Source organism: Anastrepha obliqua, chromosome 1, assembly GCF_027943255.1.
Source record: "Anastrepha obliqua isolate idAnaObli1 chromosome 1, idAnaObli1_1.0, whole genome shotgun sequence".
NCBI classification, from domain to species: Eukaryota; Metazoa; Arthropoda; class Insecta; order Diptera; family Tephritidae; genus Anastrepha; species Anastrepha obliqua.
In genome coordinates, this window is record NC_072892.1 from 71,661,605 (window position 1) to 71,675,933 (window position 14,329).

The window sequence follows — 14,329 nt, forward strand, 5'->3', positions numbered from 1 at the left end:
AAGAGCAGAAAATAAATAGGTGTAGAATATAAATAAGCAAACTACGAGTTCGGCGCATATGGAATGCAAAATAAAACCGATTTAATAGCTACAAAAGGTGTGCCAGTCAGTCGCGCAGTGGTGTTTCAACTGCTGACTGTCTGCCAAAAAATTACATGCCGGCGGCTTGGGAGTGTTTGACTGGCTAAAACGAAATGAAAAGGTACTTGCCGGTGGTACTTTATAGCGCATAATAACAAAAACTGATGGTGTGGCATGAAAGTTAATTTGAAACTAAAATGCAAAAATTTAGTGCACATCAACAAAAAAAACTACAAATAAAATGGTATGGCTCGCGGTGACACCTTCGTCGCGGAGAAGATGAGCTAGCGATGAAAAAACATAGTAGCAATAAAAACAAAAATAAAAAAAAAAAAATAAAAAAAAAGTATCACTCGACTCTTAAGAAAGTAAAAAAAAATTGCCGGGAAAAAAAGAAAATAAAAAATCCAATTGCAGCGCACTGGACACAGTAGCGTAACAAAAATACGATGCGCACACAAATCTAGCGAACGTGCGAAACCAATTTTAATTAGCTGCGAGCAAATGCAGACTGACTAAGTATGTAGATAGACCGTCAGTTGGCTGAGCAAGTGACTGGAGTGGTGACGAACCATCATGAGCTGTAAGTTGTATAGTGTGAGTGGACCGACGCCGCTACCGCCGTAGCCTCTCATGAGACGGTGGAGACGACACCCAGAGTCAGAGTAGTCAGTCGTCAGCAGTCAGTTAGCATTTGCTCATGAATGAATTCACACAAACGGTTTTGAAATACAAATACATACAACAAAAGAAGCTTTAACAAACTTAAAAAAAAACAAATGACGATGTGTTGCTTAGCGTGAAAATTTGTTGAATCGTTGCTGCTATTAAATGGGTGGTGGCGAATGGTGTAGCGAGCGAGTGCGCAGAATTGCAAAGCGTGTGCAGGCGTGTATTATTTAAATGGGTTCGTGTGGTTATTAAATAATTAATAGCAAATAGTTTATTTACGTAATATTTATATTTGTATGTAGATAGGTACTTACATGCATTGATTAGGCTTGTCGCAATGGCCGTGGTCGCATCCTTTGGTGCATTCAGCTGCAATGAGAGGTGGATGAGATGAAATTCATGAGAAAGTTATAACCAAATATGGATATGTATAGGTTAAATTTTCGATTGGTAGAAAAAATAGTAGTCAGAAAAGCTAAACTTTCTTTAAAGATTTTAAAATAATTTAAAGACACAAAAGTGTATAGATCAGTTATAAAAAAGTAATAAAATTAAAGAGTTCCTTATATTAACAAAAACGATAAGAATTCCCAAAAATTTAGATCCAAAGGAATGGTATCTTAAAAATTTTAAAATCAGCTTTAAGATAAAAAAACATGCCAAACTTAGTTTAGTTCAAAGTAAAAATAAAAACTTTAGTAAAAAACAATCACAAATTTCAAAAATACTTCAAGTTGAAAAATATCAGGCCTCTTCTGCATTTCGAGTCGTTTTGAGAGTGGTGTTCTTAATTCCGAATAAGTTACAAAAGTTTGAAACCTTTTTCGGAGCACATTATTTTATATTCGATAAACAGCTGGTTCCAGTATTCTTTTGGATAGGATCGGCCATTAGGCGCCGATTATTGTCAAATTCGCAAAAAGTAAGATATTTTTACATATTTCCATAAAAAACATTGATTCGAATTCGATCGAATATTATTCGTAATGCAAGGCACTGAAGCGAATTCTAGGACGTTCCCACGACAATCGATTCTACGTTAGCGGAACGACCCGGATTTATAGCCCTGACTGTCACCATTCCAATTTTATTTCGTTCCTTAGAGCTTTACTTATCCAAATATTTTTGAACACAACTCTTATGGGAAATATTCTTCAAAGGGCGTTATATTTTTCCGCCAAACAAGAAAATTTTAGATCAAAGTTTATATAAAAAATAGACCACAAAAATAGTTCAGATCGGGAAAGAAAATTAAATTAAAAATTTTGAAGTATCAAGAGGTAGTAAAGTCTCTTAATATTATACTTGATAAAAATATCTCAGGCGAGCATACAAACCTATGTATCTCAGCAAGGAAATATCAAAAATTAGTTACTTCAAATGATTTCAAATACATGCATATGAGCATGTGTAGATATATATGTATATAAAAAATAAGTTATAACTGTGACTTAAAGAACGGGAAATTATATGAATAAAATTCAGTTACTATATGCAATTGGCGCGTACACTTCTGTTATGGGTTTGGTGGAGCTCCTCCTCTTATTTGTGGCGTGCGCATTGATGTTTTTCCACAAATGGAGGAGTCTGCAGTTTTAAGTCGACTCCTAACGGCAAGTGGGTTTTATTGGCAGAAATACACTCGGAAGCTTGCCATATCCCGCGCATTCCCGAATGAGACTTTTACCAAAGTGATAGTTTTCAAGGTGAAAGGCTGAAGCCCACCATCAATCAACTGATCGGACCTTATCAGTGTGTCTTTACAACTGGAAAGTCCACCATCTACCAAATGTTCACAATACGCCTAATCTTGGAGAATCGACACACACCATTTTTTAGTCGACTTCAAAGCTGCATTCGACAGTACGAAAAGGAATTATCTATATGCCGCGATGTCTTTATTTGGTATTCCCGCAAAACTAATACGGATATGCAAGATGGCGTTGCTCAATACCAGCAGCGCCGTCAGAATTGGGTAGGACCACTCCGAGCCGTTTGATACCAAACGAGGTTTCAAACCGAGTGATTCGCTATCGTTTGACTTCTTTAACCTGATGTTGGTGAGGATCGTGCGAGCCGAAGAACTTAATCGCTCAGGCACAATATTTTATAAGAGCGTGCAATTGTTGGCGTATTACCATCATCAGCTTTAACAACCGCGCTGTTGGTTCTGCCTTTTCCAAACTGGATAAAGAGGCAAGGCGAATGGGTCTGGTCGCGAACGAGGACAAACCAAGTACCTCCTGTCATCAAACAAACATTCGGCTCCCTCGCGCATCGGCACGCACGTCACTGTTGACAGTTATGATTTCGTGGTTGTAAATACTTCGTTTATTTAGGAACCAGCATTGGCACCGATAACAATGTCAGCCTAGAAATCCAACGCAGAATCACTCTAGCCAACAAGTGCTCGTTGGACTAAGTAGGGTATTGAGCAGTAAAGTCCTCTCTCGACGAACAAAACTAACACTCTACAAGGCCAAAGTACGGCGCAGAAGCTTGGACGATGACAACATCCGATGAAGCGACACTTGGAGTGTTTGAGAGAAAGATTCTGCGGAAGATTTTTGGACCTTTGCACATTGGCGACGGCGAGTATCGCAGGAGATGGAACTATGAGCTGTATGAGCTTTACGACGACATAGACATAGCGCAGCGAATAAAGATCCAGCGGCTCCGCTGGTTGGATCTTGTCGTCCGAATGGATACAAACGCTCCGGCTCTGAAAGTATTCGATGTGGTGCCAGCTGATGGTAGCAGAGGAAGAGGAAGGCCTCCTCTGCGTTGGAAAGATCAGGTGGAGAAGGACTTGGCTTCACCTGGTGCCGGTTAGCACGAGAAAGAAACGACTGGCGCACTTTGGTATACTCGGTCAAAATCGCGTAAGCGGTTATCGCACCAATTAAGGAGAAGAGATATTGTTGAAGTGAGTAGTGATTTTGATCAATGTGATGATGAGGAACTCTTTAGTAATCCTCTAATACTTTTGAAAAATATCGAATGCCTCAAAATTATTAATTTACTTTTCGTTATAAATTGGATTTCTTTGTTTTAAGATATTTTTAATAAGAATTGCCTTAAGTTATAGAATTGCCAAAAGTATCTCAAAAAATACAAAAGTATGTCACAAGATGCAACAGTATTTGAGAAGATACAAAAGTATCTCAGACGCAATGACATGACAAATATGATAAGAAATTTCATTTTCAAAACTTTTTCTTTTCAGAAATTGTGCAGATCCATACTTTTCAGAAGTTTTTTTGTTTCCTTTTGTTAGCTTTCACTCAGCTCTGCTGCACTATCTTTTCCGTCAGTTTTTCAGCCCTTCGTGGTACTATAACAACAAAATTATCCACAAAAATATTTACTAATGATTTTCATTGCAAATATCCCACATTTGTCTCGCATAAAATGTTTCTAGCACTTCATTCGTAGCAGTAAAATTTAAGGACGTGTTTTTTTTTTAATATTCAGCAAAAATAGTACATATGCAAAACTGCGCTCGTAAAACTTTTGCCCCAGCCAAATAGGCGCTTGAATAATTAATACTATATACAATTTTTTTTCTATAAACCTATTCCATTATATTCATTTTTTTCATACTTTTCGCGCCCCAGCCAGCACCACAAAATTCCACTTTAGTTGCTGTCTGCAGTTTTATGCCTTTTCCGTTGAAAAAGCAGACAAATTTTATATCAGTCAACTAACAGCAGCTACAACAACAGCAACATCACGAGTAACATCAAAGCGACGATTTTTCAAATAAAATGCAGTTTTTTCTTTTATAATGACCAATTCAACTCCACAAACTTAACAAAAACAACCAACTGGAAATACGCACATAAAAATATTATGACAAATGTTGCAGCAGCGGCTGTGGCGTTGGTGTTGGCACAACTATGGAAAATAGAAAGTTGAATGCCAAAGCAAAGTCAGTGAAGGCATCCAACAAAATGCGAAGGTGTAGGTCGTCATAGTCGTCGCTGTTGTTGTTTGGTGGATGTTGCAATTATTGTTGTTTTTATTGCCATCATAGCATTTGTTGTCCATGAGCAGCGATACGCGGGTGTGAGATGCAGCTAATAAAACGACAAACAGCGAAAAGTATTGCGCACTTTACCAAAACCATATACTCTCAAATAACTTCCTTAGCTGAATGCCGGTTTAACAACTTTTTAGTTTTAATTGTATGCAACGCAGCAAGCATCATTCGATGCATTCGAAATTGGCAGATACTTTATCAATACAACTTGTCTGCCTGTGCTGACTCGCGGACGTGCATCTGCAGGTGTTTGATTTTTATTTCTGTTTTAAGATGGGTTTTTTCTCCACAGCTTACAAATAGGTAAGTACATACATATTTAAGTGTATATGTCATATGTACTATGGATGTGTGTAACAGTACAATTTGCACGTTTGCTTGCTTTTCTCACATTAGACGATGGTTTACGAGTGTTTTATTTGATTTCCTGTGGCGAAGACATTTTTATATCTTACAGATAATTTTACGTTTTCTTAATTAATTTAATGTTTTTCATTTATTTTTGCATGTTTTATAAGTTAATACGTGCCTTTGTAGCGATTTATTGCTTTTATTAACTGTAAAACTGTAAAAAGGCAGTTTTGTATCTAGGAAATATATTTATAGGTAAATTAATTTTTTATAAGAATGATTAAGTTGCCCCAGTTGTTTTAATGCATTCGTTGGTTGTCTTCCATCGCGGATACTTTTGTAGCTCATGGATATTTTTTGCTGCACGTTTAATTTAACGCTTTTCACTCATAACTAAACGTTTATTTTGTCCAAAAATGTGTGTAAATGTTTTTTTTTTTCTAAAATAATGGCAGACAGATTTTTACATCTTAGAAATAGTTGCGTATTCCACATTTTGCAGACGTAAAAAAATGAAAATTTTCTAGTTAATTGAAGGCCTACAAATCTGCATCTCACATATATGTTTTTTAATTTTAGCCCTATTTCATTTTTTTTTTGGCATATTTAACTGAATTTTAACTTTCCAGTTAATTCAAGTATTATCAAATCTCACAACTATGTACTTTTACTAATAATTTTAGTTAAAAAAGGAAGCAAAAACAAAAACGACTTCATCCCGCCATCATATTCTCGCACCTCTCTCAGCTGCGCTAAGGGAATTTCTAAACGCAGGCATTGCTTTCAGGGCATATAAACTTCCTCTTTAAAGCTAAAAACAAAAAGAAGAAGGTTGCTAGCTAACTAAAAACCCTAACAACACCGATACCAATGCTGATCATTGGTGGCAAAAGGAAACACAGAAAATGAAATAATCTCATGGTCACAATAAAAAACGATTCCCAAGCCTCTGAGACAGTCAAACAATCAGTTAGTCAGCAAGCCGGCCGATCGGCGAACGAGGCAGCCAGTTAAAAAGCAATGCATATGCATTTGTGTGTGTGTGTGTGTGTGTGTTATTGCGCGGCCTATGTTGCAAGAGTCAGCAATAGCAACAGCAGCGCAAAACAGCATAAATATGTGGCAAACATGTTTTTGCAAGCCGCGTGAACAACTTGAGGCAGTCGGCAGTCGGCGGTGACGACGATGCAAGAACGGAAGGTGTGCGATGTACCGCCGATGACGCGCTACAACAAATATGGGAGTTACCAATATAAAAGTAGCTGAAGTTACGCGAAAAGATGCTGCAAGAAACGCTGGGCTCAAACTGCAACAAGGTCCTCTAACTCTTGCACCGCCGACGTTGTCTTTTAGCTCAGCTCTCAAACACTAAAGGACTCGTCTGCCGTAAATCGTGAATTACCTACGCGTCGATTGGCTTTAAAAATTCCAACAATTGAAGGAAAGGTAAGGTAAATAAGGAGAGTGGTGAGGTGGTGGTTGTAGCAGACAACCCACAATTCATTCAAAACCGCACAGTAAACTAATAGGACTCGATGCGAGCAGCAAAAAAACAAAAACCAACCAACAAAAAGAAAGGAATTTCTTGATCGCGCAATCTGGTTAAAACTTTTGCGCCTGCAAGTGAGTGTATGTGATATTTGTGTTTGTGGAATTTTCGCTGCCACAAAAAAAGCAAAGAAAATTAAAAAAAAAAATTTATATTAAAAACACAACCGCATTGATTCAGCTCGATGCCAATGCGCAGCCGCATAGACAGACGAATTCGCTTCGATTAGCTCCACCACACTAACATATACTTTTAATGCACTCTGAAGTTTACTGCCTTCTACGTACTACATTTTCCTTGCTTCGGGTGGTGCGAAACAGTAAAATAGGTAGAAAATCACAAAAACGTGCGCATATGTTTTTTCCCCACTTTTTGCTATATTGCGGCTGTTGTCCAAGAACCTTCTCAACTCAAAGAACCAAACAAAGTTCCAATGCTTGCTTTTACACCCAATTCGCTTAGCCTTTGATAGATTCTTTCCTGGGCTGGAGTCCATTTTCCAATGAAGTGCGCGTTCACTTTTTAATTTTCCTCACCATTTCAACTTGTAGACACCCGCTCGCTCACTTTCCGTAGTATCTTTTGTCTTGGTGGGGCTCGAGGCAAACGCTTAAGGGCAATAATGAATAATATTATAGAGCAATTGGCATTCTGCAGCCTTAAGTAGAAAAAAATGGCAATTTACTCACATAGTACAGAGTACTGAAGAGACTGCTTGTTTGCTCTATAAGGCAAGCATAGTCAAGCAGGAAACTGATTTGGTAGCCGACTTTGTTGGTTGCAGAGCAAGGACGAGACCAACCGTTTAGTGGTAAATGATTTCTGCCTCTGAAAGTGAATTTATGTATGCCTATGAAGCTCACTGAAGAATCGCATGCATGCCACCAGGCATACTGCAGTGATGAAAGCAAAGCAAGAAAAAGAGTACATAGGTAGGGAAATCCAGTTGATTTTGCCATATATGTGTGTGTATGTATGCCAGTGAGTTTATGTGCAAGTAAGTGATCTGCGCGCAAGTTCACACGCCCGCAAGGATTTTTATTAACACACATGCGTACATATGTAGCTATGTAAGTGCTTGTGGCGTATGCATCATTGTTGATGTGGCAAATGCAATAACTGAGAGTATTACAAAATTGCTTTGCTACGATTTTTCCCAACGTAAGCACTTTCTCTGTGTGAACGCGTGCACTATGCACTAAGCACGAAATAGAGGCTTACATACATATAAACGCAGGTATTTGTAGTACCATATTTATAGCCTAAAATGGTAATAGGCTGTCAGCTGCTGTGCTGGCATAGCGATCACTTCGTTAAACCTACCATTCGATAAGTTGAAAGTGTGCGGGAAACTATGGTACTGATACGCAAATACGAAGTGTAGAAAAGGGTTGAAAAAGCACATAAACTCAGAATGGCTATATTCAAGACGTAGTGCCTTTAGAAAAGAGAGCTTTGGCATGCTCTGGAAGCTGTATGAAAGCATACAGGGCGCCTTGCATTGATTAAAGCTTTAAGCGCCCAAGTAGGAACTATTCAAAAGGTACACTACAGATAAAAAAGCAGGAAAGCTGCATGTAGGAAATTTTTAAAAAGTTCCAGAAAGACAAAAATAAAAAAGTGATTACAGAAAAATACTTTGAAATGTCACACAAGTAGAAAGATATTTTCTTAAATTGATGAAAGCTTTAAGTGTCAAAGCTGCACGGGAATTTTCGACGAGCAGCATATAAGTAAAAATAAATAAATATTTATTATACATAGACATTTGAAATGGGATGAAAGCGGCATACAAGCACAAACAATAAACTATTGTATTTTGCATTGATGAAAGTTTAAATATTAAAGACGCGCGAAAATATTCGAAAAGCAGCATAGAAACAATGCGAATCTACATCCGACAATACACATATGTAAATAGAGCTTTGAAATAACATGGAATCTGCGTGAGAGCTTTTAATACGATGCCTTAAGTCTTAAGCACTAAATCAATGAAAGTTTCAAGCATCAAAAGTGTGCAGGAAAGTTCTAAAAGCAATTTGAGTAAAAAATTGCATTTCAGTCTAAGTACGCCTTAGAATGCCACGATATCTTTCCTATTCCAGAATTCATAATATCTCACTTTTGTTCCCACATGTAAGAAAGAGTTTGTCGTAAATATATGTATTAGTCTGTAAGGATATTGTAATCCTTGACTTAAATAAATACATGAAATGAAATGCTTTTCAAAGCTTGCCAAGCCATTGCTAAGTGACATAAACCAAATCACAATATATTTTCAGCACGAATATTATTTTTTTTTAAGTAAATAAAATGTAGAACAAGGCCATTAACTCAAATTTTAAAACAAACAATTACGGCGCGAAGTAGAAACATTACACAAAATTTTGAGGAAAACAAAAAAAATTAACGCACATGCGCACTTCCACAACCTAATTCAGTGTACAAAAATAAATAATCGTAAGTGATGGGCTACCAAAAATAAAGGATAGCCAACATTACTCCAAAGTAAGAACCAAAGCACGCGAAGGTGCTTTATTTTATATAAATATTTTTTTTTGTTTTTGTAGAACTCATGCACCTTAAGTACTTTTTCGAGTAGTCATTAACATATCAAAAAATTTAGAATTGCTTAGAAAAACAAAAACTTCTATACAGATCAGCGATCGAGTAAGCTGATTGATCGCACGTTGCGCTTAAAGTTTATGTCATTTTCGTATGAAAACCCCTTTGAAAAAAATGTGTGGCGAAACGAATCATTTGAATGTTTATTTTTAACTTACTTTTTTTTCATTATTGAAAATCACTTGCTTGTCAAATCAAATGGGATGATTTAACAAAAAATTTGAGCGGCGTAATTTTGAGAAAGAATAAAAATAAGTGAGAAAAAATCGATTTGAATTGCTTGCTGCTAGGATGCACACCCATCTGAACACACACATGTACGCACACGCCTAAGCAAACAGTTAAGCTAAAGTGTAATTATTGTCTCAGCCGCCACGATTGATTGGATTGGGACTGTGAAGCGCATGCAATATATGTAAATATTTGTTGGTGCGATGACTAGAAGCTAAGTGTGTTGCTGCTGTTGACACTGATTATTAAGTATTTCTTTTTTTTTTGTAATTCTAAGGCCGACAGTTCCAGCTACAAGGAAGTGAATGGAAAATACGCGAGCATTGCTTGATCATGGCATATTGGTATACAAAAAAACAAACAAAAAAGTGCATGTACATTAATTTTCTTTTATGTAAATTACAAAACCATTGAGTGTAGAAAATTTCATTTGTCATCGTTTGCGTTTGAGGCTACAATGCCGGGCTATTGTTTTCGAAAGGCGGTGATCGCAAGACGGAACGATCATTCGAGCAAGGTACGGGAAAAGGCAGGACGAGGGGAAAAGGGCCGTGTATGGTAGATCATAAAATGAATAGGTAAGCTGAGAAATAGTGCATGAAAAATGAAGAGGTGCGGAATAAAAGAAGGGGTCTAAAAACGGTTGATTTTCGATGAACGCTTTAGTAATAAGATTATTTGGTGATTCATTTATTCACAGGTTAGTAAGGAAGGCGGGCGAAAGTACTAGCGACCTAGATAACGAGGGTTAATCATTACACGAACGGAGGGGCGTTAACAAGCAAGTGATAGAGTGAAGTCTAACATTTCTGTAAAAAAAAAACGAAAAAAAACCGAGGAGCTGAAGAATCTTAGAAGTTTTCAAGGGAAATGTGTGAAAATGAGTTGCAATGATATACAGCTTTGACACTCTTGTTTGTTTGTCTAAGTTTCGTTGGAAAAGGGCATATAGAGTTGTAACCTTTTAGAATTAGTGGTCACTTCATTCGCGTTAATCTTCAAAATATTAAAATTATTAGTCCATTAGTTGCCTGAAAGACTTATTAAAGTCAGTCAGCATAATTATTAGGATGCTGCATGCCTATCATATCAAAAGCATTAAGTTAACAATCCGGTTTATAAATCTGACGAGAATTGTAGTAAAGAAAGCTAGCTTAAAGCAATGAAAGAGCGTGCAGCGATTAACTTGTTTGGAAGAAGGGGCTAGTGTACTCTATGGAAACGCATGCTTTTGAGTGTGAAGAGCGAGATGGGCTGCCTTGGGCTGCTGTGCAATAAACACGCGCCAGCTTCCAATATTTTATTTCAAAAAAGGGTTGGGAATTGAATTCAAAAAAGGTTGGGAATAATGAATAAAATAATGAAGAGTTCAAGAAATAAAAAGTAGTCAAATAAGCTGAAATAATTTTTTTAACCGATAATTTAATGTAGAATTAATATACATTTCAATCTAATTTGACTACAACAAATATTTGAGTGCAACATCGAACATAATATAATTCGAGCATCGAAAAACTCTTGTTGCCTCACAAAATGTGTTGTAGCTTCAGTTAAGCCAGCAAGACAACCAGTTGTTGTGAAACATAAAACATTTTTTCTTCCCAACATTTTTGGGGAGGGGCTGGTTGTTAGGTTCTAGCAACAACAGCAAAAAGAACCACAAAGAATGCTAGCGATCAAGACAAGATACAAAACACGCCATGCCATGCCACGGAACTCAACTGCGATGATAGTGGAGGAAGGAGTAGGCGATACGTAAGCGCGAGAATACGAAATATTGTAGGCAAAGCCAGAGCCTAAACCTAAAGAAAAATCTTCCCACGCCACAGTTTGGGCACAAAACGAATGAAAGGATAGTAACGGTGTACAATGAGGTGCGAGGAAAGACAGGCAAGCAAAGAAAGTAAAGAATCATCGGGCTCTGTGTTTTATTGTTGTTGTTCGTTTTGTTTGCTGGCGCATATGGAGCACTAAGTAGCGGCACAGAAATTGTGCTGCTACCAGACCCTGGTAGTCAGACGGCCATTCGATTATTTTGGAGTCCCTTTTCTGCCAATACTACAGCGGCAGCTTCACATTTCCGCTCGCTACGCCGCTAACTCCGCTAGCTAACTGCGTCCTGCTGCTAGTGCTTATATAAGCCAGACACAAAGGGTGTGTGGTTGTCAATACCTGTCGTACTGTTGGCTTACTACTACTACCACTACAACTGCATACGAGGTACTTTGCGTGTGCTCCAAGGGACGATTCTGTGCACTCAAAGGCGGCTGCCAGCAAGCACGCAAGCCCAGCAAGTGGGTCCAAGCGGACTTCAGGCTGTGCGGCTGCACAAAAATACGTATCTGTGTGTTAGTGCCTTTTGGAAGGTGGAATAAGTGTGTGTGCTTATGCATGTGCGGTGCCATTCAAAATTTAAAGACCCTTCAGCTGCTGTGTTGCTTTTTTTTTACTACGCTGATACTTGTTTGTTCGCCGCTGCTCGTCTTCCTTTTTCGTTGTGTGGAATTTTTTCGTTGTTTGTGCGCTCTTTACTAGCGGATGTTGATTACACCTTGAATTTTGTGGTAAATATACCATTTTTTCGCCTGCAATTGTGGTATGCTTCCTTTTTTCGTTGAACGCTGCCGCCAGGTTGCTGTCCTTCAACAGGCAAGTGGGTAAGTGCGTGTTCGTATGTGTGTTTTTTTATCACAAAATATGCGTTGCTGGCAAGACAAACGAACAACAATAGCAAATCGGAAGCATTGACACTGCCAAAAAATACAGCTGCCGCTGGATGCACCGGTTTTCAGCAGCATATTTTTTTGCTTTTCCTATGCCCGATTTAATCGAGTAAATGGCCTTAAAATTAGGTACTTTCGTATAGTCCGAGTTCGAGTTGAATACAATTTGCCAAAATATAATGAGTATTAAAAGGAAATAAAAATAATGAAAACTGAGGCTGGCGAGGCAGGTTGTTGTTTTATGTAGTTATGAATGATACATATGAGGCTGATGGTGGTGGAGAAAGCAGGCAGTTTGAGGGGTAGTGAGAAGCAGTGAGGCGATAAGCCGTGCTGGTAGCAGTAGCAGTGGCAGCAACTTCTTGAATAAGTGGGCAGACAAGTGTTTTAATCAAGAAAGGAAATGAGCGATTTGTCGAATGAATGAATGATCGCATGCGTGCGGCAGCGAATGAATGAATAAAATGCACTTTTTAAGTGCGTAGAAGGCGCAGCAGCAGAAGTTGTGGAGGAAAACGTAAGCGAAGCAGCGAAAAGCACACAAAAGGCTGCAAATTTCAATTTTTGTGTGAAATGCAAAAACACAAAATAAAAAAAGGCGCAATACTGGACGAACATTCAATATATTGTTTTTATTATATTGAGAATTTTTCGTGCATGTTGTCAGTGCTGAAAGATTTACTGGAGACAACGTCAATTGCAAAACTATATTTTCCATTTTGGTTCAATTTTTTTTGAAGTATGTTTCGGAAAAATAGTCGTAATTTTTTTTGTGGAAAAATTTTAATTACAAAAAAAATTGGGCAAAATATGTTACTTTGATAATTAAAATTAAATGAAATTTTTTAATGCAAAAATAATTGTTTGAAAATTTATTGGATTTTGTTTTTTTAACTCAAGTGAATATGTTCTTAGGAGCAAAAGAAGTAAGAAAAAAAATGCACCTATAAATATTTTATTTTTATTTTTTAATAATATTGCTTTTTTTACATTTGCAAATAGAAGAAACTGAAATATTTAATACGTCATCAAATATTGCCTCATTGCACTTTTTATACATATGCATATGTATTATATATAAATTGTTTTTTTCTTCTTAGTTTGGAAAATATATTAATTTTTGTTGAACCTACCTTTATCACAATAATCTCCCTGCCAGCCACTCAAGCAGATAATTTCACCGCTCTCCGAGCAGGTATAATGCCCAAATGAATCATCACGTGGCCTACACAGATTCGCACAGCCGCGACCATAATAATGAGCATCGCAGGTGACACGAAAATCATATTCCAACCAAGTGTATTGAGCTTCGCTCTTGTTCGTTTTCCACTCAGTCGATACTTCGAGCACTTGTTGCAGCGACATACGTTGAATTAATAAATCTGTGAAAAAATACATAAATTTTTATGCTTAAAATAAGTGAACAAATAGGTAAGAAATATTGAAATAAAAAATTAGGAAAATATAATATAAATGGCGCATTGTGATGAAAAATGTCAAACTACAATCAAAATTAATGGTTTAATATATATAATATTTTATTTTTATTTATTCTTTTATTTAATATATGGAAAATAACAATAAATTATTATTTTACAAAAAAATGGAGCACTAGCTGTCAGGGATATAATAACAAAAATATTGTTGAAAATAGAAAACATAAACAAATATTTCAGAAAAATGGCAACTTTAGATAAATTTGATTGCGGGTATCTTTAAGTTCCAATTTTCTATTTTTCATGGTATTATAACATACATATTTATGGCTTTATGGCCCTCTTAAATGCGTTAAATTATATTAATATTTCAGTACGTAAAATGCATAATAGGCGGCAGTTTTAAGAAATATAAAAGCAAGTGCAGCTATGTTTTGTAATAAAGTTGTGCTAAAAATCCAACCAGACAGACCTGTAGGTGATTAGTACTGCAGCAGGGAAGCAAAGCAAAATAACAGCACGCTATGAGGTCCCTCCAGGAAAGACGAGAGCTGCGGAAGGGAGAAACAACTGCAAACGCCGATGCATAAGGAAACAATGAAGATAATGTAGAGATTTT

The 14,329-nt window shown here is 37.1% G+C and overlaps 1 protein-coding gene across 1 annotated transcript in view; it reads right to left on the reverse strand.

Annotated features, from left to right (window-relative positions):
• Positions 1 to 14,329, reverse strand: part of LOC129246884 (neurogenic locus protein delta) — an 81,813-nt gene that overhangs the window by 18,996 nt on the left and 48,488 nt on the right. The window contains exons 4-5 of the mRNA XM_054885599.1: positions 13,408 to 13,656; positions 1,068 to 1,122 (exon numbers count right to left, since the gene is read on the reverse strand). Of these exons, the coding sequence (XP_054741574.1) occupies positions 1,068 to 1,122; positions 13,408 to 13,656 (304 nt within the window). The remainder of the gene's footprint in view (positions 1 to 1,067; positions 1,123 to 13,407; positions 13,657 to 14,329) is intronic.